We start from the raw sequence: 25,780 nt of genomic DNA on the forward strand, positions 1-25,780 counted from the left end.
ATATATATATATATTATAATCTCATATTTTCTATATAAACATCAAAACCATTCCCATGCGGCTTAATTCGATAACATCAAAATATCACAAATACGATCATAAACAAGTTGATAAAATGTTTTCAGCAAGGCTCCAGTCAGTTTTTTGTCTTTTTTTTTTTAACACTGTAAGCACATTAAATTGGCTGACATATAGTAAGACAGCAGCTTTATCCACTGACAGTGTCTTGAAATGGTGTCCGTGCTGGGTTATGCACTATTGTCATGCAATTTGGTGGCGATTTTCTGCAACTCTGCGTCCATCGCTGCGAGGTTTTCCAGCTCTTTCTCCTGAAAACGAGATTAATACATCAGGTTATATTGTGACATCCAAAATCTGTTTGTTGACCATTAATGGAATTGAAATCAGGATTAAATTATGATAAAATGGGCTTGTTTACCCAAGCCTGCAAAACAAAATCTGACTAAATTGGTCATTTAGGTTAAACATTGCCTCATTATCTCTGGAGTCGCAGCGCTGATATCCCTCCACCTCCTCCTCCCTGATTTGTTTTTCTACTTTAAACTCTGTGACAAGATAGCGAGGCCTCCACAGGCTGTCGCTTTCTTTCTTTAATGGGCGTATTATGACTTTGATTGCTCTGGGAGGCTATAATCACAAGGTTCTTAGTGTGATTACTGCAGCAGTCATAAAAAGCCGATATGGAAGTGTAAAAGGAAAAAATAGGGGACAAGTGTTGAAGAGAGATGCCGTGAAGAAGAACTAATTTGAACAAGGCAGTAAAAAATTCACTCTAAGTGTTCCAGAGTTGAGGAACAAGTCACTGCACATGAATATACTGGTTGCATTTCTCCTTCATGTATTTGGGACGTGCACACGAGGGACAGTTCTCGATGTGCATTTGCACAGATGCATATTCACGGATGCTCCGTGGTTCTGAAGGCTAAATCCTGACATCTCCATGTAGACTGGAGATTTCCATAATGAGCCTGGCTGCGTTTCCCCCCAGTGAAACAGTGCGGTGGTGGAGACGCTTGATGTGCTTCATGGCTTTACTGGGTCAGCTAAATATATAGGGGGATTTTTTTTTCTATGGAAACACCAGCAGTGCAAAGCGTTTTACGTTGTACATGACATCTGATTTAAAACATACAAATAAGCTATTCTCAAGACCTGTCAGAATAGTTTGAAGGAATTTAACTGTGGTTTTGTTGTTCTGGAGTCCTCTTCCAATAAGTTTGAGCATCGAACACTTATTTTGTGCATCCTGGTGAATTTTAATACTCAAATTTCTGCCTTTTCTGCATCCAATTATGGTGTCTATGTCTTTACTTTCAGAAAAATAAAAGTCCTCTGCGACCTTCATGGGTTTTTTTTGGGTGGGACAGATGCACATGTTCTAAATACTGAGAGCAACGTGTCCTCTGCCCACCTATCTGTGCAGCACAGTAAATAACAATATGATAACATAATGCGTTTTCACCTCAGAGGTCTAGTTAGAGGTTTAACAAAGTGAGCCCGACAGCAAATGTGTCTCCCCATCAGCCATAAAAGAGCTCCTTTTTTTAACAGTGAAAGAAAGCAGTTTTTACCTCCTGCGGGGTAAGTGCTCTCTGGTGCACAATCTTCTTTGGCTCCTCTTGATTAGAGTGGCTGGACAGCTGGTTTATCTTGTAGCTCAGCAACTTGGCCAGTTCGTCCATCTGAAGACATTGATTAGAAGCTGAATCAGATTATGTCTAAACCGTACAATGTAAGCCAAAAAAACTATCAGTAACTGATGAAAAAATAGAGTTTATTACTAAGAAAACTGATGGGTGCTTGGTCCATACTAATTAATATGCACACGCACGCTAAAAGGTTTTATATGCTAAGAAATTCTTAAAAAATGAGTGGATAACAAGATCAAATTTCCTCTGTCTTATACATGCAGGCAGAAAACAGGTCCATCACATAATGCTTGCCTTGTTTGAGGTTGCAGCGTGCTCGTCTGAATCCCTTTTGTACCATGCAGGATGGTAGAAACCTCTGAAAATCCAGGGATTGCGCTTCTCTGCCAGATACCTGAAAAACAGCCCCAATTAGACACTGCTCTGCCAATACTTTTTATGTCAGCACGTGTACACAGCCAAAGGGGTTTGTTCATTTCTCGTACAGAATGTTCCCAATTGATCGGAGGCTGGTGTTACTGAACTCTGCAGTGTTTTGTGCCCCCAGGTGCAGAATACAAACTTGAATTAAAGAGTTTTCAGATAGAAGTACCTCATTGCTTCGTCCCCGTCCTTTGCTGGTTCTTCGTATTCCTCTGAATCACTTCTCTGCTCTTCGTCTTCTTCTGATGAGCCCCCGCCACGCTTGTGGTATTTCTTTTTATGGTGGTATCGGTGTGTTGGTTTCCATATGCGCTTTTCTATTTCCTCATCGTCCTGTCCGTGTCTTTTGTCGAGGCCCCAGGACTCCTGGCTGCGTTCCTCGTCCGGCTCTTCTCTTTCCTCCTCTGAGAGCTCCTCATCACGCTTGTGTCTCCTCTGGTGGTGCCTTCCGGCCCTCCATTCTCTCTTATCTCTTCCGGTGTCAAAGTCCCAGTATTCCTGGCTACGTTCTTCATCAGGTTCTTCCCTGGCTTCCTCAGAGAGCTCCTCGTCACGCTTGTGTCTCCTCTGGTGGTGCCTTCCGGCCCTCCATTCTCTCTTGTCTCTTCCGGTGTCAAAGTCCCAGTATTCCTGGCTGCGTTCTTCATCAGGTTCTTCCCTGGCTTCCTCGGAAAGCTCTTCGTCACGCTTGTGTCTCCTCTGGTGGTGCCTTCCGGCCCTCCACTCTCTCTTGTCTCTTCCGGTGTCAAAGTCCCAGTATTCCTGGCTGCGTTCTTCATCAGGTTCTTCCCTGGCTTCCTCAGAGAGCTCCTCGTCACGCTTGTGTCTCCTCTGGTGGTGCCTTCCGGCCCTCCACTCTCTCTTGTCAACACCCCAGGATTCCTGGCTGCGCTCGCCATCTTCGTACTCTTCTGATGGTTCGTCGCCACGTTTGTGGAACTTCTTCTTGTGGTGGTAGCGATGTCTGGGCTTCCATATGCGCTTGGATCTCTCCTCCTCATCCTCGTCACCGTGCCTTTTGTCAATGCCCCAGGACTCCTGGCTGCGTTCCTCGTCTGGCTCTTCTCTTTCCTCCTCCGAGAGCTCCTCATCACGCTTGTGTCTCCTCTGGTGGTACCTGCCGGCCCTCCATTCTCTCTTATCTCTTCCAGTATCGAAGTCCCAGTACTCTTGGCTGCGTTCTTCTTCTGGCTCCTCCCTCTCCTCCCCTAAAGGTTCCTCGTCTCTTTTGTGTTTTCTTTGGTGGTATCTTCCAGGTCTCCAGTTCCTCTTCTCTCTCTCGTCACCTTCCTCTTCTGATCTCTTCTCTATGGACGCCCAACTCTCCTGACTGCGCTCGTTGTCTTCTTCTTCCTCTCCCCGTTTGTGTTTCTTTTGGTGATATTTGGGCCTCCAGCTGCTCCTCTTCTCCCGTTCTTCTTCTACTTCGTTCTCGTGTCTCTTCTCCTTTTCGTCACCCAGATTCCAGGACTCTTGGCTGCGTTCGTCCTCTGAGGTTTCTCTTTTTTCCTCGACGGATTTCAGAAGTGCCTCGATGTCTTTTACGTCTGCTCCCTTTGCCTCAGGCTGCTCAGCATGACCTTTGACCGCCTCTTCATGAACTACAATCCCCTCCCCGCTCTTCTTGTCCAGCGGGGCGTGTTTGATCCCTATGAAAGAACAAAAGAAAGATCAAAAGAGGTGTAAAGATCGACTTATTATAGCTCTAAGACCTCAACCTTTAGGTCAGATCCCATCTTGTGTTTGATCATTTGATCAATAGCTCGTTTTATATGTAGGTTCAATTAAATAAACAGAAGGATAAGGGTTTTAAAGGGACAGTTCACCCCCCAAAATGAAACATAGATATTGTTCCTCTTACCTGCAGTGCTATTTATCAGTCTAGATTGTTTTGGTGTGGAGATGTCTGCTTTCTCTCCAGCAGAATGGAACTAGATGTCACTCGGCTTGTGGTGCCAAAAAATACATTCGAAAAACTCAACAGTAATGTCTCTTTCCAAATATCGTGACCAAGTTACTAAAGATAATCCGCTGACCTTGTTGTGAGCAGTTTCATGTAGGGACTATTTTCTTTCTGCCAAACTACAACAGCAGAGGCCCAGTTGATAACGGATGTTAAATTCTGATTGGAATGGCAATTGTTTTGATGATCTTTTAAATGTCTAACAACATTAGAAGTTCACCTTGTGTGGATGATAACATTATGATATTTTGCAGATGTTGGGTTTTGGCCTCCATAACTCACAACCAAGGCCCGTTATTCTACGTCAAGATGACGTTGGCATGACATGTTTAGAAGACGTTGGATTTTGGCCACTAAACAACACAACTGAAAACCAACAAAATGTCATTGTTGTCTGTCATCACTATTCTATGTCATTAGACGTTGACATTGAATTTTGGTCACCAGACAACCAAAGTTCAACCAAATATCAACGTCTAACCACGTTGGTTGGCGAGCTGGGCATCTACTGCTAGCTCACCTAGCACCACTGAGCTAGCCAACATTACAGCTTAGCCAAGAAGGACGCCATTAACGTTTACATCTCACATTGTCGCAAGCACGAGCCTCTCATCTGTGAGAAGATACACTCTTCCTTCTACGGCAATACGGTTGGTGGGTGTAAATCGGTGGAGGGAAAATAGTATCTGCATGAAACTGCTCACAACAAGGCTTGTGGATTATCTTGAGTAAATGAGTCATGATTTCTGGAAAGAGACATCGCTGTTGAGTTTTTTAAGCACTTTAAGCCGAGTGCCATCTAGTTCCATTATACTGGAGAGAAGACAGACATCTCTACAGACAATATCTCCAACACTCTGCCACTCACACCAAAACAATTTAGCTTGATAAGTAGCACTATAGATAAGATGAAAAATATGTAATTTTGATTTCGGGGTGAACTGCCCCTTTAAAGTCTCATTTCTATGTGGATGTGGCATGAAAGCTCGTAATAGCTCTATTTTTGTCTCCAGCTTGTTGCCAAAATATACTTGTTCAAGGATTTTGTACAAGCTTCTCAGTGTCTCAGCAACCTGACAATTAAAAGAGTGCTGCATCAACACTGTCCACAATTTAATGCTTTAAATATGCCTGTTTACTATCTCACATGCACAGAGAGAAATCCGCTTGTGCTACAAACCTGCTTGGAGAATGTTTTTGCATTCCTGGTCCAGCTGGGAGTCCGGTTTGGAGAGAGCTTTGGAGAGGACTTCGACCAAACAGCGTGTAACCTGCAGCAAGCAAATAAACTACATTTGTAGCTCTGAAATGTCTGCAGAGCTGCTGTTTTAAACTTGAAAATCAAATGTTATTATAAAAGCATACCACATCTTCTCTCTGTCCTTCTTTTCCCACTGGAAGCGCTAGATTTTCTGCATTAGAAAATAAGCATTATGTTAAATATTAGTCAAACTGCACGAGGACTGGATGCATTAAAGTGAAAGTCTCTGTCCATGGTCCTGAACTGCGCTCACTAACTTGAAACCACTCTGCAAGAACACACAGCATCACCTACCTGCCAGCAAAGCCGCAACCGCAACTGCAACAAAAATAAGTCTCATCTTGGCGAGATGAAGATACATCCAAGAAAGTGTGTCCAGCTCCAATCCCTCCGAGGCGGCAGGAGAGAGCTGCGCTGACTGAGGCGCCTGCTGCTCTGAGGACTGGAGCAAAGGAGCGCCTCAAATAAAGAGAGGAGTGGGCTGGAGGAGCGTGGGAGGAGGGCTTTAGGCTCTGTTAATGTCATGACTCATTAGACCTGCACACGAGAGTGATCCGAGGGAGATCTGATGCACGCACAATGTCGACATTTTGCGCAAAGTGAATTAGTAAATTACTGTCACGGCTCATCCAGGTGATAATTTGAACAGATTCAGGAGGGAATTAGGTTCATGTGGCGTGTTGGCGTTGAATGCCGTGAGATGCCCGAGGACAGGCAGGTACAGGGGGGTGGACACGGCATGCACGAAGATTCGTGCACTCTTCTGCAGCCCGACTCTCCAGCCCTCAGCGCTGCAACACTACTTTGTAAAGAAGAGTTATTTTTTATGTCAGGGAGAAGTTGATTCGGCTCAGCCTACAGTGTGTTTATGCTGCTGGTGTTCCTCTAAAAACATATTTAAATGTTAAATCATATTGCAGGTCTATTGTATTGGATTGCATTAGATTGCAGGCATATTCATGATATTGCACCCTGTGGTTAATTCACTTTTTTCTTACCCCAGTCTCTGAAGTTATGTAACACCTCCTTTTTCTCATCTGCAACGTTGCCCTACATTTTGTATTTGCTATAATCATTAAATGTAGGCTAATGTAACATATATTTAAAGAACTTAAAGCAGATATGTGCGGCCTTGGAGTCTGTCCAACCAGAGGGAGAATTTAGCCCAACTGTCTCCTCAATAATTCATTCTGCCTTCAGCACATCCCGTCCAGTCTCCCATGGGAGCCTATCAGCTCCAGCACCAGTAGAGGAAAACTAGTTAATGGAGAGCTGGATCGATAGTTGTTGTGGTTAACACCAAGTGGCGTGGATGTCGAGTCAGTTTTATTTATTGTAGCTCAATATTACAAATCAGACTTGTATCTCAAGGGGGTTTACAGTGTGTACAGCCGGTGCAGCACACAACACTCTCTGTCCTTTTGACACTCGCTCCTGATAAGAAAAACTCTGGAAAGAGCATCTTAGAAGGGATCTCTCTCCCAGGATGAACGGGTGTGCAATAGCTTTGGTTTGTACAGATAACCAGTGTAATAACATTACTGTCTAGACCACTGATTTGAGGAGGCTGTGGCTCAGAGGTAGAGCACATCGGCTCCTCCAGTCCGTATGTCAAAGTATCCTTGGGCAAGATACTGAACCCCCATGTGAATGGTTACTGAGTGGCACTATGTGTGGTAACCTAGGCCACCAGTGTGTGAATGCGGGTGTGAATGGGTGAATGTGACATGTAGTGTAAAAGCACTTTGAGTGGTCGGAAGACTAGAAAGGACTGCCAAGTCCATTTGATGCTCAACTTACATCCACCGGCCACCTTTGGCCCACTTTAGACTGTTTCAAGGTGTCTTTCGGTTGCTATGAAATGGCACAGTTGTTCCTTTTATGGTGTGTTCATACTATGAGCGACAACGCAACAGCATGACCAGCTATGTTATTGCCGAGTCGCCTTTAAAGTGCTGCTCAAGAACTCAACAACGTAACTATTTCGTCACAGGCTTGTGTCTGCAACTTGCAACGAAGAACCTCGAGTGAATGTCATCTTAAGTCTGTATTTAATCATAAAAATATGTGTGCTTTTGATCAGTGTCTGTGCACCACAATACACAGAAAGCTAGCACAGCATCAGCTAACGCAACTAAATAACAGAGTACCACAGCTAGAAACAAAAACATATGATTGGTTGATGCCTCACAGCATTATTGAAGCGCTGAAAGAAATTGAAGCCAGCTCAACTTATATTTGTGGCAGGTCACGCCTGTCAGCAGCAACAAGTTTTGGACGTCAGTTTGTAGCTTCATGTCATCGGCTTCCTTTGAAAATGACTTGTAGCCTGTTGCTGTGTCACTCATAGTGTGAACACAGCATTAGACTTCAGGTCCAGCCACTACTGCATGAAAACACCATCTAAAACACTGAACTTGAGTCCTCCTGAAGTGAAATCGCACCATGGGAAATGGCTAAATTAGTTTCACGACCTTGCTGCTCAGCGGTAGATCGTTCCCTTTGACAAGGCACAAACTTAATGTCAGAAATAAAAGTCGAGTGCCTCCCTGAAGAAACGAACCAGCACAAAGCATGGATTGCAGCGGTCAAATAAAAGAACTGGACACCAATGGGAAACACTATTTGTGTGTGCTGTGTGTCTCTCTTGTCATTTGCATTTCCCCAAAAACTGTGAACTTATCAGGGATGAAATGAACTCTACAGACCCTTCATTCTCCTGATGGTGTCCAGTTCTTTTGTTTGAACGCTGCTTTGCATTGGTTTCTTTCTTTGGGGACGCGGTAGACTTTTATTTCTGACATCAAGTTTGTACCTTGTCAAAGGGAACAACCCACCACTGAGCAGCAAGGTCCTAAAACTAATTTCCCCATCTCCCACAGTGTGTTTATTTTAGTTCAGGAGGACTGAAGTTCAGCGTTTCATGTGCTGTTTTCGTGCAGTAGTGGCTGAACCAGAAGTCTAAGTGGAGCAACAATGTCGTTCCCTAGCAACTGAAAGATGCCTTGAAATGGTCTATAGGGTGCTGGGTTGCCCGTCAATCAATAAATGACAGTAAATTAAATCATATTTGGATTTTTTTGTACTTTGAATGTAAATAAATACATTAAAAAAATCAAAATAGAGCTAGTTTATCAATAAATGCAGGGGCAGCATCCCCAGACCAATCCTGTAAACATTGCGTACACCTGTGGGGTTGTGACTGGATATGCCTCTTGGCAAAGATTGGCGAGGACAGCAGACATAGAACGGTTGAAAACAAGTCATTTATTTATTTACTTTCATTATTTTTTTATGAACTGCTGCGTGGACTCCTGTCATTTTGCAAAAGGAGCCCCAGGGCAGAGTTGAGTTTCCCTGCAAGACAATCCATGTGACAATGATGATACATAAAATGTGAACAAATATGAAGAACATGGATCGAGGATGATGTCAAGCAGTTTCCGGGTGTCACAAACAGCTAGAGCCTGAGCCACATGACCTCTGTACCATCACAGAACCTATACACGAACACACGGGAAGCAAAGCTGAAGCATCATTCACACGGATGTGTTAGAAGAGTGTGTGAATCTTTCTGCCGTTTTTGTTCAACACTGTTTCAGTGATACTCAGTGCAGATATACAGGGTGAGAACAGTGTGTCTGATCAGGAGTAGTATATGACTGGCTTAAAGGTCCAGTGTGTAAGATTTAGGGGGATTCAGTGGCAGCTAGCGGTGAGGAGTGCAGATTGCAACTAGCTGAAACTTCTGGTTAGTATTCCTTCAGTAGTCATTGTTCAGGAGGTTTGTATCAGGAGCCGAACTATCTGTCATGGAGGGGCTGTCAACTATGGTGGCTGACTTGAAAGTGCAATAGTGCAGTATCTAGAGCTAATATAAGGCCTGACTGTTATGGGCTACAGTGGGAACACGCAGCAATATGGCAATCTCCATGGGCGAGGACCTGCTCCCGATGTAGGTACAGCTCAATCTAGGGTGGAGAAAACATGATGATTCTAATTTTCAGGTGATTATACAATAAGGAAACATACTTATTATGTTCCATTCCTGCCAGTATATCCCCCTAGATCCTGCACACTGGACTTTTAAAGGAACACAGCTGCAGAGAAACATAAAAAATTCACACATAGCATTGACCAGTGCAACGATTTGTTTCTGTTTATTCATAAGGACAGTCATCTGATCTTGATCTCAAACTTCTTTTTATTCCCATCTTTCCTATCTTGAAACTGGGCAAAGCATGAACAGCATCTTAATCTGCGACTGCTGCCGCCGTCTTCACAAACAAACCCTGGACTGGGATGAGCTGACGTACAGCGACAGAGCTCAGATGTACGCTCAGCTCAGCGCGGCTCAGAACATCCGAACTGACAACTGCTGGCATCTTCTTTTTGGCACTTTTTTTCTTGCTTACTTGTGCAGCAGTTTGTTCTTCCTCAGTGCTTATATCCTTTCACCCAGACACAACAAAAACACAAGTCAGAAAGTGACCTGTTTGAGACTTTTGAGAATGGGGCCACTCACAGTCTCTTCTCTGTATATACTGTATATATATATATATATATATATATATGGGCCTCTGTGATGCTTACAAAAGCATGATGATAAAAAATGTTTACATGACATGTTTACACAACAAGTGCTGACCTTTACGTATGGCAAAGTACACTCAAACTCAATCATGTCTCAGAAACCATAAGCCCAGAAAGTGCAACAGCTGCAAGCCAAATGAGAATATCGTGCTCCATAAATCTGCTCTCTTGCCTGCGCCTCCCATGCCTACATGACTGGTTACTGACATCCATCTTTGTTACTGCACACAGGCTCCACTGTGGTGACTGGAATAATTACTGGTCAGAGCATAAAACAGTGTATTGTACATCCAAGCAATACGCGCTAATCCAAAGCAGCCAGTGAATCAAGCCTTTTGTGTGAGTGATAGATTTTCAATTTCACACGTTTTGTGTACTGAGCAGAAGCAGCGGCAGTAACAGTGCTGCAGTTTTCTCGGCTGTCCCTGGGGAGGAAGTCATGTCTGTGACTGAGGCTCAGTGCTCCACAGTGATATCAAAAGCACTGAAGCACTAAATTATACAAGCCCCATGCTCGGAACAATGTGTGCGCGTCCGAGAAATGCGTGTGCACTCACATGTGGCTGTGTATGTGTTTCTGTGGCCTTACTGCTATTGCTCCAGGCCCGATTAATATTTTAGTGAGCCATGAAGATATAGGAGCTTTACAGGCAGTGCAGAGGGGGGGAAGCTCGATGCGTTCAGACAGGGATCTGTGAGTATGACTCAGATTGGTCCCTGTCTGCGACACACCACCCCTTTCATCCAGGACTATTTACATCCAAGAACAAAAGGCGAGTGGCTCATGATGGGCACAATGCAACGTGCCGCATGAAAGCCTCGGCCAGGCTTTGATCTTTGGTGGGGACAAGCTTTATGTTTGGCTCAAAACTACTGAGGGACTTTGATGACAGTCCAAGAACAATGGGGGAGTCTGTGTGTGGTCAAATTCACTTATTTTGGTTAATATATCATTTGTCGACAAGCAGGGAGCTTAATTTTTCTTCTGAGGAGTCACTTGTTATTAGTCTTTTAAATCAGCAAACATCCATCTCTAACTTAAAATTTGATATCAGCTCATTAATTGCTGAGTATAACATCTAACAACAGTCTGACAGCACACTTATTAAAAAGCATGAGCACAGACTTTAATGGCTTAAAATTTACTGAATCATTTAAACTACATTTGCACAAAAAAAGAAGCTTCAAAGCAGCTTCTTGTTTTCTTTCTGTCTCTGCTGACCAAACATTGCTTCATCCACCAGGAGAATATGTATTGTGCTGCTGTGTCAAGCCAGTAAGTTGCATATTAGGAGCCTCTTGTGTTTGCTATTCTTTAAACGTTAATAATAATCATAAAAACTCAAATAAAATGTTGATTTTTTTATATTACCATATGAATTAGAAATGGATTACCATTAAACTTTTGTGCAGATTTGCATGGCCATCAGAGAATTAATCCTGCTGACTTTGGTGGTCCAGTAACTTCTGTCCTCTAGTGTCCTCATGATATTGTCCAGTTGGCATGGAGTAAAAATCCTACCGGTTCACACATTCATGTCCCCCTCAAGATGAATTGTAACAGCTTTGGTGATCCCCTGACTTTCCTTCTTGCACTATCATTAAGTTTTAATTTCCAATGTATATGTAAACTATCTATACATTTAGGTTTGTGACCAAATAGACTGCTGCAGGGATGAGATATTGTTTTGAAGGCTGATGCAATAGGAAGCATCTACTGTTAGCTCATCTAGCACCACTAAGCTAGCTAACCTTACAGCTCAGCCACAGCCAAGGAGGACGCGACTGATGTTTCGTCTCCCACTGTCATTAGGCTCGTTCAAGATATACCGGCTTTGCCTGGAAAGTGGATGAGAGCAGGCGGCTGCAGCAGGAGGTGGAGACAAAAAGCTGCGGTGAAGTCGGACAGTTTCCCGACAGTTTCCAGCAGCCTTCAGTCCATATAGGAAGTCACAGAAATACTCACATCCTGTCAGATCTGATTTTGAGTTATTAAAAGGTTATCAGACTCATCAGTTTGTTCTCGGTCTCCAAATATTTTAATTATGATAGAGTGACCTATGAAAGTCCTTTACAGGCGATCTGTAATTTATGTTCATGGTTCAACCTCATGTAAATCAGCATCATATCAGTTTCCCATCATGCCCTGGGTCTTGCAACTGCAGCACCTGGCTGCAGCGCCTGGCTCAAAAAACTGCGTCAACCTCGCTCTCGCAAGATTATTGCTGTCCACTTTTGAAATACATCAGAGCAAGTCAGGATGATGTCGGACACAATACTAATCAGCATGCATTGTGCGGCGATAGCTGGTGATCGAATCTGCGCAGGCCTTGCTCCTCTCCAACGAGCCTAATATTAGGGTCTCAGCTTTGCTTCTCCTGTGTCTTTCCTATTTCCTCTCAAGGCTATTCAAGAGAAGGCTGAGACATGGGGTCAAACATGGGGGGATTGCACATGCGCAGTAAAATCTGATCTGCACTTCCTCAAAGGCTCAGTAGATGGCGTGAGACCGCGGAATAAGGGGATGTGCATGCATGTCATTTTCACAGCTTATTACTGGACTGTCACTGGTGGCCTGTGTTGTGGGTGAGAATGACAGAGATGCAATTCCGACAACTTCAGGCAGCCGCCGTCCAAAAGTCCAAGCAGACCGCACCAAGCGCACTCCTTGATCGCCTGAACGGATCCTGCGCTTTTTATCCAGCGCCCCTGCTGTCACCCTCCAGCCTCGCAGCTCAGGTTACACTGCGCATGTGCAATCCCCCCATGTTTGACCCCGTGTCTCAGCCTTCTCTTGAATAGCCTTGTTTCCTCTTCCCAGAACCTTCAGTCTGACATTGCCTCCACTGAAGGCGATTTACAAGGGGGAGGGAATTTGATTTTTTCCCTAACCAATCAGTAGAGATCAACGACTCACCCAGAATCTCATGTCATTAGTATCCATGCCTCGGGGGTGCCGAAAACAAGTAAGCATTACCCGTTTAAAATGTCTCCGTTGTCGTGCACGCCCAGCTGCATCGCCATTAATCCAGTTTAGCAGCTTCCTTAATTTGGTCCTCCATTAACGCGAGTAGTGGCAAAATACCTCAATAGCATCGTTAATGTGGTCTGTAGGATCTGTAGCGGTCGCCATTGTTGCTATCCTCACCAGTTACCCACCGGCGTACAGCTTGACATCAGCGTGGCGCTGATTGGCTAATCACTAGACCCGCCCCCACCCCCGGCATTCATTGGTCCGTCCATCGTTTGGACGAGATAAATCGCAAAGTCATTGCAGTATGCCAGACCAGAGATGCAAGCCTACTCAGTTGAGTGGGCGGGGTCTATGGTCTGGAACCATAAACCCCAGCTCAGACCTCCAGACTCTGTCACATCGTTCAGGCTCCTCTGCGGTACAGACAATTTCTAGTTTTTTGGTCTTTTTATGCTTTTGGACATCAATTCACACTCTGTTTTGTGTCTCAGATTCACCACACTAGCCTCAACCATAACCCACCATGTCCAGCCTCGTTCTCGTCTTCTGCCTCCTGCTAATCCGCCTACACTGCTTCACCATTCCCTGCCCACCTCAGCCATTCAAGCGCTTCTTAAATCTGCAATGAACTGCCTCAGACCATTCAGATTCCAGGTTTGTGTATCCATTTGGGTCCTAAATTGAACTGACAGTTCTCATGCTCAACAGTCATAAGCATGAGGCCAGTGTTGCCAGCTCTTTTCCAATTTAAGTAGCACTAGCTCCAAAAGTTGCCGGGATTAGTGGATAAATTTATCTCTTAGAGGGTCTAAAAAGTTGCTAAATCTCTTGGCAAAGTTGGCAAACTGTACAAGCCTTTCGTCCATGAGTCCATGTGTCCTTCTGCACGGTGATACAGTTGGCGGGTTTAGTTCAGTAGAAAGAAAATAGTTCCTACATGAAACTGCTCACAACAAGGTCTGTGGATTATTTTAAGCAAACGGGTCGTGATTTTCGGGAAGACACATTGCTGTTGAGTTTTCAAATGTATTTTTTTGGCGCTTTGAGCACCACAAGCTGAGTGCCATCTAGTTCCATTACATTCAAGAGAAGGCAGACATCTCTACGGCTGATATCTCCAACACACTGCAACTCGCACCAAAACAATCTACACTGATAACAAGCACTACAGGTAAGAGGGAAAATATATTTTTGAGTTTGGGGTGAACTGTCCCTTTAACTTATCTAAAACAGTTGTTTCATAATGAGCCTGGAGTCCTGAGGCCCTCTCTTATTTAGCCTCTCTGCCTGTTTGGTAATAATCTCTGCCCATCGGTGAGTTTTTGTGTACATGATAAACACACCAGAATCAGTAGTGTCGGACAGGAGCGGAGAACAGGCAGAGAAGAATAGAAACTGTGGTTCCAAATGAGCCACGCAGGTGTCGTTATAAAGCTGCCTGGTTGTTTATGCATTCATCAAACAGGATGATGGAGAGCTTGTGCTCTATATGCCAAACTGTAATGTTATTAGCATCACTATTGTAGCAGCAGGGTGCGCTCTCAATACAACACTCAATAGGCCCCGAAAGGCCCGAGTAAGATTGTAATGGCCTGTAAAGAGGATTCAGCTCTGATTTATTGTGCAATACAGGATGTGAATGATCGTCATTAGCAGGCAGGCAGGTGAGGTCTAATTATAATGAGTAATTCTTAATTATCTGATCTCCGCCTCAGATCCTTCAGCTCCTAAATCCTCTTTCTGCTGTAAATTAGCATTGGATTTACCGCCATCATTTAATATCATGGAGACAACCTGAGGTGAATAATGGGAAATAAAAGTGAAAGTTTGAAAAAGCGAGTACTTTTGGTGTGTGTGTGAATTTGCGAGGAACTGCATACTCCTTCAGCCACCACCCATGAGTATTTTTTTATTATTAATGCAGACCGTGTTTTAGTAAAATCGTCTCAGTAATATGAGTGAAGGTGAGGATCTTAATGAGGTCTTTGGAGGGGGAGAAAGGATGATGAGTAGGCCTACGACTGAGGAAGAGTAAATGTGAATAAATTATGAATGGGGCAGAGCAGACCGGTCTTGATGAATATTGTGACAACTCTAAAAGTTCATTCTTCCCTTAAGAATAAGAGCCATTAAACCGGTTACAGCAGCTGCTGGGTGTGACTGTGTGCTGTACTTGTTAGCTGTAGTTTAAATACATGACACGTGAACAGTAACAGCGAATATGGAGAGTTTGTTCTGTGGCATCTTGAGCAAAATTATTAAGCAGTCTGATCATGATTAGGTGATCATATTTAGCTACACACTCATTTCCCGTACCTCTGTTACACCAGCAGCACTTCGAATACTGCAGGAGCAGCTCATTTTTAATGAGGTTAGATAATGAAAGTCACAGAGTTATGGATGAAGAGTCAACGCTGCTCGGCACACTGAGGGCTGCTGGAAAATATCTCAGCCCGAAGAACATTGCCAGAGTTTAACACACAGAATGAATTCACTTGTGGAAAATACATGTTTTGTGCACTTATGCAGGATAACTTAACTTCAGTTGATTAGAATTAATTTTCGAGGAAAATAATGAAAGGGTGTGATTTATAATTCATATTAGTCTTTGTGTATGGTGGCTACAATTGTCCCATGTCGGTCTGTTTTTTGGGGTGTTTGCAGTTTTAATCTCTACTTCAGGCTATTTTTTTTATTTCACCAGAAAACATCTTGAAATTCAAGAGTGTCCTGGCTGAGACAGGGAGCAAAATATCCTTTAAAAGATCAAATATAAATCAAGATTCTGTGACTGCGTTGCCTATTTCTCAACTTAAATGTTCTAAGACACATATTTAAGTGCACTGTTTACTTGTAAAATGAGACTTTGTGAACATTTGAGGTGAGAACAGTGACAAAATTTTGATTTCTATTTGATCTGCGCTGCCTAGTCTGACAGTTTGACCGCAGTTTACAAGCGATGATTGGCATATTGACATATCCGAGCACATTCAGCTGTAGACTGAGACCACCGAGGAGCACTGAGGGGCGCTGAAACAAAGGACACTGACAGCAATATTCTCCTACATTAGTTGCACTATTACTTCATATCATGCACGTAACTGCTATTCAGTATCTTGTGCAATATTTTCACAACATCATTTGCAGTATCATTCTTCAATATCATGATCACTTGTCAATGTAGGGCAATATCATTTTCTCAATCATGTGTAATACTACCTCTCATTGTTATATTCAATATAATACTGATTATCAGCGCCGTCTGTCTTCATTAGATTTTTAGTTCATTTTCAGTAACTCTTGTTCTTATCTTACTGCTACTGTTACTTTATTAGGCACTGCTTTTGCTTTTGCCTGATATTTAATACCATATTTTTTCTAAAACTGGGCCCAGTGAGTGACCCTGACCCGGGAAACCTGCTGGTTGTCTGGTTGGTGCTGGTTGTGAATCGTTGTGGTTACTATACTTAGTGTCACTGTAATTTGAAGCATTCTCTGGCACAATAATTTCCTTTGGGATAAATAAATGAATTGAATGACTGGCAGTGGCGTTAGAGGATCCTCTGCTCTGATTGGTTGTTGCTGACTGCGGTGTAGTCTGATTCTGGTGAAACCATCAGAGGCAGCAGGAAGAGGAGGAGGGATGTGATTTTCTTTCACAAATTGTCTCGTACTTTTTTCAGAATTTAGACAGTTTCGGCAAATGTGACAGAAGTTATTTTCATATAAGTTACCAACTGCGGGGGGAAATAAATAAATATATAATGATAATAATATTAGTAAAAGTAATTCATAAAGATTGAGTTGTAATAGTAATGGAGGAATGAAAAATACTAAAATAAATTAGTAATTTAATATTAAGATGTTTCAGCTGTTCTGATTCAAATGTTGCTAAACTCTGATTGGTGCATTGAAATAATGACATCACCTTCTCCCAACCCAGCCAGAAGCCAGAAGAAAGTAATCAATTAACTAAACTCCATAACTGCCTTAAAGACATAAAAACCTGGATGAGCACCAATTTCCTGATGTTAAATTCAGACAAAACTGAAGTTATTGTTCTTGGCCCCAAACAACTCAGAGACTCTTTATCTGATGACATAGTTTCTCTAGATGGCATTGCTCTGGCCTCTGCCACTACCGTAAGAAACCTCGGAGTAATATTTGATCAAGATTTGTCTTTTAATTCTCATTTAAAACAAACCTCACGGACTGCATTTTTTCATCTGCGTAATATTGCGAAAATTAGGCCTATCCTGACCCGAAAAGATACAGAAAAATTGATCCACGCTTTTGTTACCTCAAGGCTGGATTACTGTAACTCTCTATTATCAGGTAGCTCTAGTAAGTCCTTAAAAACTCTCCAGCTAATTCAGAATGCAGCAGCACGTGTACTAACAGGAACTAAGAAACGAGATCATATTTCTCCTGTTTTAGCTTCTCTGCACTGGCTCCCTGTAAAATCCAGAATTGAATTTAAAATCCTACTGTTAACTTATAAAGCTCTAAATGGTCAATGCTCCGTCATATCTTAGAGAGCTCATAGTGCCATATTATCCCACCAGACCCCGGCGCTCTGAGAACGCAGGGTTACTCGTGGTCCCTAAAGTCTCCAAAGTAGATCAGGAGCCAGAGCCTTCAGCTATCAGGCTCCTCTCCTGTGGAATCATCTTCCTGTTACGGTCCGGGAGGCAGACACCGTCTCCACATTTAAGACTAGACTTAAGACTTTCCTCTTTGATAAAGCTTATAGTTAGGGCTGGCTCAGGCTTGTCCTGTACCAGCCCCTAGTTAGACTGACTTAGGCCTAGTCTGCCGGAGGACCCCTCTATAATACACCGGGCTCCTTCTCTCCTTCTCTCTCTCTCTCTCTCTCTCTCTCTCTCTCTCTCTCTCTCTCGTATCCTATTACTGCATCTAGCTAACTCGGCCATTCTGGATGTCACTAACTCGGCTTCTTCTCCGGAGCCTTTGTGCTCCACTGTCTCTCAGATTAACTCATATCACAGCGGTGCCTGGACAGCGTGACGTGTGTGGTTGTGCTGCCGTGGTCCTGCCAGATGCCTCCTGCTGCTGCTGCCATCATTAGTCATTAGTCATACTTCTACTGTTATTATACACATATGACTATTGTCACACATGTATACTGCCAGATATTAATACATACTTTCAACATATTGTACCGCAGTAACCAGAACTATAACTATAATATTATTACTTTCAATAATGTTGTTGTAAGCTACTGTCATTACCTGCATATCTCTCTCTCTCTCTCTCCCTGTGTCATGTGGATTACTGTTAATTTATCATGTTGATCTGTTCTGTACGACATCTATTGCACGTCTGTCCGTCCTGGAAGAGGGATCCCTCCTCAGTTGCTCTTCCTGAGGTTTCTACTGTTTTTTTTTTCCCCGTTAAAGGGTTTTTTTGGGGAGTTTTTCCTTATCCGCTGCGAGGGTCATAAGGACAGAGGGATGTCGTATGCTGTAAAGCCCTGTGAGGCAAATTGTGATTTGTGATATTGGGCTTTATAAATAAAATTGAATTGAATTGAATTGAACCCAGCTGACACATCGTACGTCAATATGATGTCAGAAAGAGGTTGGACTCACACATTGGACAGACGTTAAATTTTGATTGGAATGAAAAACATGTGGGCGATACGTTAAATTCCTAATGATGTCTAATGACATAGGTCATCCAACAACTAAATATTGTGATTTTACGTCAAGATGACGTTGGCATGAAACGTTTAGAAGGCGTTTGAGTTTGGTGACTTAATTACACAACTTAAAACCAACAAAATATTAACATTTCTGCTAAAGAGCTCAGTGGCTTAAAGAAAACAATCTTACCTCGTACAACAACTTCATTTTGACTTCGCTCCCTCTCAACTTTGGCTCTTTGTTTACTTTCCTCACTTACGTTTTTCTTCTTGTGCGCTGAGCTGAACTGCCAATCAGAGTGATTTCATTCAGTGATGGGCTCCCCTGTGCCGACGATGATGCTTATCTGGTGGAAAAACGCCAACTAGTGCAAACACGCTCACCAATGACCCAACTTTTACCAATGGTCAGCTGATGGTTTGGTGCGTCAGGGCCTTTCCAAGAGGATCAGTGATCAGAGTGGGCAGATGTTTCTCGTATGGATGCTTGGATCGTGACACCATCCCATTGGGGGAAGTGTTGATTTCATTCGCTGATGGAATCCACTGTGCTGATACTGATTCAACATGCTTATTCAGCAGAAAAAAGGCGAACTAGCGCTGACGAGGGCAAGTGATGCAGGACACACTGCACTGGCAAATGCAGCAGTCGCTTGCCAGTGGCCCAACTTTTACCGTCAGTCGACCATTGGCTTGGTGTGTCAGGGCCTTAAAAGTGTAGCTGACCAGCCAGTCACGGATTCCCATTCAAACGAGTCAGAAAATTAAACTGAGAAAAAATAGGAGCAAACTTTTTAGCATGTTTAAGTGCTTCAATGTATCAATGGTGATTATTTTTTAACAAGCTTCCTTAACTCAATCTGGAAGACACATCGTTTCCATTACTATTAAAGCAGGCAGTAAACTATCATCAATCTCATTTTCAAATGAATGGTTTTCAGACACAAAGGTGCTCTTCATCATTTATATTTCATCATCTTAAACATAACAACACAACCGAGGATGTTTACAAACCTTTTGTACCGACCCTCTGCAGCGAATGAAAATTTAATGGGGCAGTATTGCTGCATTTGCTCTCCTCTCCTGGGTTTTCATCATGAGTATTGATTTTGACGTGTAGATGCAAACCAGCCCTATAATACACATTATAATATATTTCTGTCAGCTGGGCGCGTTGCACGATTGTGAAGAAGAGATCAGTGCAAACTTTCCGCAGGGGATGTCAAATGATTTATCAACACGTGTTCTAAAACTATAATCACTTTCCATTGAACTGTATTGTGTGATAAGTGTGTACTTGTTGGTTTTCTTAATGATGGCAGATTGCATATATTTGAACAAACATAAATCTCCATGGACCGCAAGAGACGATTTTAAAGGATGCAAGTAAGAGCTCTGAAGTCTTTCCCTCGCTGTATGTCGGTAAGCACTTTGTCGATGATTTACTGCAGATGTCTTAGCAGCATTTTGAAAGTATGACTTCTATTTGTCACATGAAGGAGCTCGCTAAGGAGAAATCGCCTTCAGTTTCTTGGTCTGTTTGTTCTTCATCGGCACAGGAAACTGTAGCAGAAATTAAAAATAAAATCAAACTTTATTGGAGACCTTCCCGATTAATCAAAATGCACATTTTTATGGCCGCTTTCCATCTGCACAATCAGGCCCGTGTCTACTCCAGTTTAAGACACCATATTTAAAGAGCTATCTTAAATCTCATATTAGCACAGACGTTTCATGTCATTGACTTTTTCCCCCACTAATTGCTGCAGAGGAATGGCACCCAAGACACAGCAAGCTGCAGAACTACAATTTCCCAGTAATCGTTTCAGTGGTCCTGGATTGTTTGGCCCTCTGTTTAAACACCAGGGAATATCTTGCGTTGCATAATCAGGACTGCAATTACGGATTAAGTACTTGAAAACCACTTACAAAATACCTGCAGGAACGACTTTATCTAATTAGGCTGACTGGTGAGGTTGTTAAAAAAATCAAAATACTGTAAGTGATGACATTTTTTTTCAATGTAGAAAAGAATAGTAGTTAAAGAACATGCATAAAATTAATATGCACTGGCTGCAAAGGGTTTATAGCTTTATCACTGCTCCCTAGCATACAGTGTAGAGAGAGCGGGCATGGTTGTAATATTTTTTGACATTTCTGTCTGTATCTTTGAGCTCGTTTAAACCAGTGTGTTCAAAATTTGATCCAAACTAGTCACATGTGTCTGCGATTATATGGTGTAGTTGTTATCTCTATAACAAAAACAGAAAATGCACAGTTTGATGTCAAATACAAGGAGTAAAGTGTTACAGTTAACCCCATAGTCCAGGTTAGATGTATGTAACATTGCCCAGGGTGAAATGTAACATGATGAAATAAAGACATTGAAAGGTTTTTATTTTACATTTGGATGATTTTTAACACAATTGCTTAGCTAATACATCAGCACTTACAACTTGCATTAAAGATATCTACAGAGATACAATGACTGTGATTTAAGCTTGATAAATGTAACTACAAAGCAGGTAATGCCAACACATTCTCGTCCCAAGTTGTCACGTCACCGCTTAGTGTACATTTTCACGTCTACATATTACCTGCTAAGTATCCTGCATCTGCTGCAACCTAGCTGGGACATCATCTAAAGCAAGTGGTTAGGTTTAGGCAACAAAGGCACGTGGTGACCAATGCCAGGATGTCAATGAAAACATCATAGTTTGGCTCTACATTCATACAGGAGGCAAATACTGGGCTCCCGAGTGAAAGTCCGGCGTTTGTTGCCCCTCCCACCCACCCTATATGCACTTTCCAGCTCCTTATATTATGTCATTGCCTGCAGTGTTTCAAAATGACAACATCCTGTGGCGTGTCATACCACCGTGACAGCTGCCGTTCAGCCAATCAGCAGCTACAATAACAAACAGTGTATCATATCACCACGAAAGATGGCTTTTAGCGTCAGCATCTGATGGCAAAATCACTGACAAAGCAGCAACATTTTACGACTTCAGAATGAGAACAGGCTGGCAATGTTATTACAAAAATAAATAAACAAAAATAAATAAACGTAAAAAAAATATATATATATATATATATATATATATACACACTGTATATATATTTGTATAGCACTTATCTAAACAAGGTTACAAAGTGCTTCACAAAGTGCATAAAAATAAGACAACAAAACTAGTGATGTTGCGTGCTGTGCCGATACTTCAGAGCATGTGTCAAGTAATCCAGGAAGTGTTTCGGCGATGCGTGTATCGAGGCTTGTATCGTTTCAGACGAGTGCTGTCACTGGTGACGTCCAGAGCCTCGCTGCCTGGTTGTACCACGTGACTGGTTCGGGAAGCGGTTCAGATCTTGGTGCGAGGTTTTGACAGAAGTGACACAGAACACAAATATTACCCCTTTTGCAATTATTATATTATATGACACTACACCACAATACAATTTTTAGCCAAATGATTGGTTTATACACACAGGATGCATTCACAAAACAATAACAGTTTACTGTAGATGTAAATACACTATACTGATAAAAAGAAAGTTATATTATTATCATTATTATTATTGTTATTATTATTATTAATAGTCATTCCCAACAGCCATTACTGACACAAAATACCGTGTATCACAGATTACATGGTTAAGATCACAGCTGCCTGTCTTACACACTTTGGCCAGCAGGTGGTTTCATGTGCGCATGAAGCCTCGAGAAATGAACCCTTTTCTGAACCAATTTGCTGGAAAGCTTTAATGCTTCATGAGGCTTCATCTCACCATCACTACTTTTTACAAAGCAAATGACTAAAGATAACAACGTTTTACTTTTGGGGCCCTTAAAAGACGCCAACATACAAAAAACAAAAAACAAAAAACAAAACTAAAGGTTAACTCAACAAACAGACCTGACAGAATGAGACGATGGGGCAACATATATACTGACTGATCGGCCCAAATTAAACACAAAGGGGAGAACTTTGACAGACAATAACTAAAAACATTAGAAAGAAACCCCTATCCCCCCCATGATGTCACAGCGCTTGGTGTAGTCCATGGGATTGCCTTCTGTAGAAGAGTAGGCTCCGCCCTCAGCCCCATCTTTTGCCCAACTCCAACCAGGAAGTGAATTCAGGTAACCCAAAGACAAAGAGAAAGACGTTAAGAACTTACAAAAACAAAGAGCAACATGACACAACAATCAAAACTAAATGTGTGCGTGTCAAAATGCGAATAGATTTTAAACTAAGCTGTTGTGTGTATTTTAAGTGACTGCAAATTAAAGTGGTAATGTGGTAACGGTGTGGGAACCATTCAACCTTTTGTGTGGCTGTGGGCACGACCATCACATGTTGTATGAGGATATGTTGAAGTGTTACAACCATCCCCGGTCTCCCCTACAGGGGGATGCACCAGTCCCTTATACTGACATGATATTTAAAGATAAGAGATGCTGCCTTGAAGCGGCTTGCCTGCCATGACCTTCAGCTCTTTGGTTAAATTGACACTGATGTTAAACATTGTCTACAGGGGTGATAACATCAAGTGTTAAAGAGTCAGGATTGAGACAGCAGGTACAGAGAAACTAGATTACTTTGTTTAAATTCCTCCCCAGGTTCAGAAGTTTGGACTGACCTTAAAGGGAGCCTCGGGGGCGTCTTCTCAGTGACACTCATGAGACCCTCTGGTTTGAAAGGTAACCTTTGTCCAGGATGTAAATAGCAAATCTTATGTCAACTGTAGCTCACAGTCAGACACTAATCACATTTTAATTGAATGTGTTTTAAAGCCTCTTTTTTAAAAAAATACATATAACACATGCACATTTCACCAGATATCAAAATGTTCCATTCATTTTTTTCATCCCTTGAGGACTTTATTTGCTTTGACTGTGACCACAGAACCCAGATCACCTCTAAGTGGACATCTGCTTATTCAACAGGGAAGCGAACATGCTTCTTGCGTTTGCTGTGTAAATTGATCACTAAATATTCAAGGCACATGTGTGACGGTGTCTCAATTTGTAATCCTGTTTAGCTGCTGCTGAATTTCCATTTGTGTTCCCTTACAGAAACATCCAAATGCATGTAATACACAAATGAAAATCAGAGACTGTGTGTATTTCGGGTTTCACACAAATTGCTTCCCATTTGGATACAAAAGGGAGAGATGCAAAAACATAGGAAGAAGGAAAGAGATTGCTTAAATCAGGACAAGTATTAGAATAAAAAAGCAGGCTGAAAAAAACTGATTTAAATTATGTTTGATGCTCTTTGTAATGAAAATCTTGTTTGTCAAGTTTCTTGTTTAAATCAGGAGCACTGCGCCTGCCTCTCTGTAGGCACACTCACACTGGTGTCAAGATCAAATGTAGTTGGGGAACAAAGTTGAGTTTTCACACCCTGACTTTACATCTGAATGGACTGGTGTCAACACTTGTTTGCTTTGAAAAGACCCGGGCTCTTTGCTGGATACAAGTATTCACCATTCAGCCATTAATCTGATTTCACTCAACTGGAGGAGTTTGAGCAAGAAACATGTACATGTTTGATGTAAAACTCGCTAATCCTCCTCAGGCTGAGTCAGCCTCCACCAGCTTGACTGAGGGGAGGCATGAACGTCTCGCTGCTTGCTATCATTCCTGCAGAGATGCATGAGAAGTGATAGCAAGCCTTTAAAATGCCGTGAAGTCTTTAATAAGATTACTATACTGTGATATTCCTGCTGAGTACCACAAACAATAACATGGCAAGTGCAGCCTTATCGCCAGAATTAATGTTAGCATTGCACATTTCTGTCAACCACAGATATGTTACGTTTGTATTTATTATGTAGCAGATACATTTTAACTTAACATTTCAACAACTCCGCTAACGCTTTGTTAGTTCTTGGCACAAAACCCTCTTGGCTATGGTTAGGAAAAGATCATGATTTGGCCTAAAATGCGTGGTTTTGGGGGCACAATCCCAATTGGACAGCAGCAATGACTCTGTAAAAAACAACTGCTTTTCATGTCAGCATCCCGGCAGGAAATGCGGGAATGCTCCTGGAAAACTAATCACTTTTCATACCACTATCCCGCCAAGTAATGCAGCAATGTCTCTGGGATCAAACAACCACTTTTTGGGCCAAAATTCCAGCAGAGAAAGCAGCAATGTCTTAGTAAAAAACAATTGTTTTTCATGCCAATATCCCGGCAGGAATAGCAGCAATGTCTTGTTAAAAAAACACAACTGCTTTTGGTGCCACTATCTCTGCAGCAAAAGCAGCAATGTCTCTGTGAATAACAACTACTTTTCTGGCCACAATACGGCAGGAAAAGCAGCAATATCCCTGGAGAAAACAAATGCTTTTCATACCACTATCCCGACAAGAAACACAGCAATGTCTCTGTAAAAACCGTTTGTTTTTCATGCCAATATCCCAACAGGAAAAGCAGTGAGGTCTTAGTAAAAACCAACACCTTTTTGCTTCACTACTTTTAGCAGGAAAAGCAGCAATGTCTCTGTAGAAAAACACCCACTTTTTTTTGCACTATCTCAGCAGGAAAATCAGCAACATCCCTGGAAGAAACAATCGCTTTTTGGGCCAAAATCCCAGCATAGAAAGCAGCAATGTCTCAGTAAAAACCAATTGCTTTTCGTGCCAATATCCCAGCACGAAAAGCTGTGAGGTGTCGATAAAAACCAAAGCCTTTTGGTGCCACTATCCCAGCAGGAAAAGCAGCGCTGTCTCGTTGAAAAACGCCCGCTTTCTGTGGCCCTATCTTGGCAGGAGAAGCTTTGATGTCCCTGGAAAAAACAGTCGTTTTTCATACCACTATCCTGACAAGAAACGCAGCAATGTCTCCTTTTTTGTGCCAATGTCCTGGTGGGAGAAGTCGTAACGTTTCAGTACAAACTAAATCTGTGCCAGTATTTCAGCTGGAGAGCAGTGATGTCTCGGCAAAAAACAACTGCTTTTGATGCCTAAATAGCTGCCGGAGAGACAGTGGCAGGTCGCCACGAAACACCCAAGTTTGGTGCCTAAACAGCTGCTGAAAACACAGCAATGACTTGCTATGTCTTAACTGGTGTTGCTGTTTCTGTATCCAACAGTGGTCTGCAGTCACAAATTTAGCTCATATATTACGTCACTTTGTTGATATGATTCTTTTAAAACGTGCAAATGTAACGTATTTCATGGTTTGCAGAGATGTACAATGCCAACATTTTCCTCTGGTGAC

General features: G+C 42.4%; 1 protein-coding gene across 1 annotated transcript; it reads right to left on the reverse strand.

Moving 5' to 3' along the window:
* Nucleotides 1-26: 26 nt before the first annotated feature.
* Nucleotides 27-6,012, reverse strand: chgb (chromogranin B). Its single transcript, XM_049590305.1, has 7 exons — nt 5,612-6,012; nt 5,422-5,468; nt 5,237-5,327; nt 2,263-3,742; nt 1,965-2,064; nt 1,593-1,703; nt 27-329 (listed from the first exon to the last, which is right to left on the reverse strand). Exons 1-7 carry the CDS (start codon nt 5,676-5,678, stop codon nt 249-251), a joined length of 1,977 nt encoding a protein of 658 aa, XP_049446262.1. The 5' UTR covers nt 5,679-6,012; the 3' UTR covers nt 27-248.
* Nucleotides 6,013-25,780: the final 19,768 nt, after the last annotated feature.

The sequence above is a fragment of the Epinephelus fuscoguttatus genome, linkage group LG11 (genome assembly GCF_011397635.1).
Source record: "Epinephelus fuscoguttatus linkage group LG11, E.fuscoguttatus.final_Chr_v1".
NCBI lineage: Eukaryota > Metazoa > Chordata > Actinopteri > Perciformes > Serranidae > Epinephelus > Epinephelus fuscoguttatus.

Coding starts and splice junctions, on each gene's coding strand:
- chgb (XM_049590305.1), bottom strand. CDS start 5,678: ATGTATCTTCATCTCGCCAAGATGAGACTTATTTTTGTTGCAGTTGCG. Junction 1,704..1,964: donor ACGCTGCAACCTCAAACAAG/GCAAGCATTATG, acceptor CAATGTCTTCAG/ATGGACGAACTGGCCAAGTT. Junction 330..1,592: donor GAGCACTTACCCCGCAGGAG/GTAAAAACTGCT, acceptor TCTCGTTTTCAG/GAGAAAGAGCTGGAAAACCT.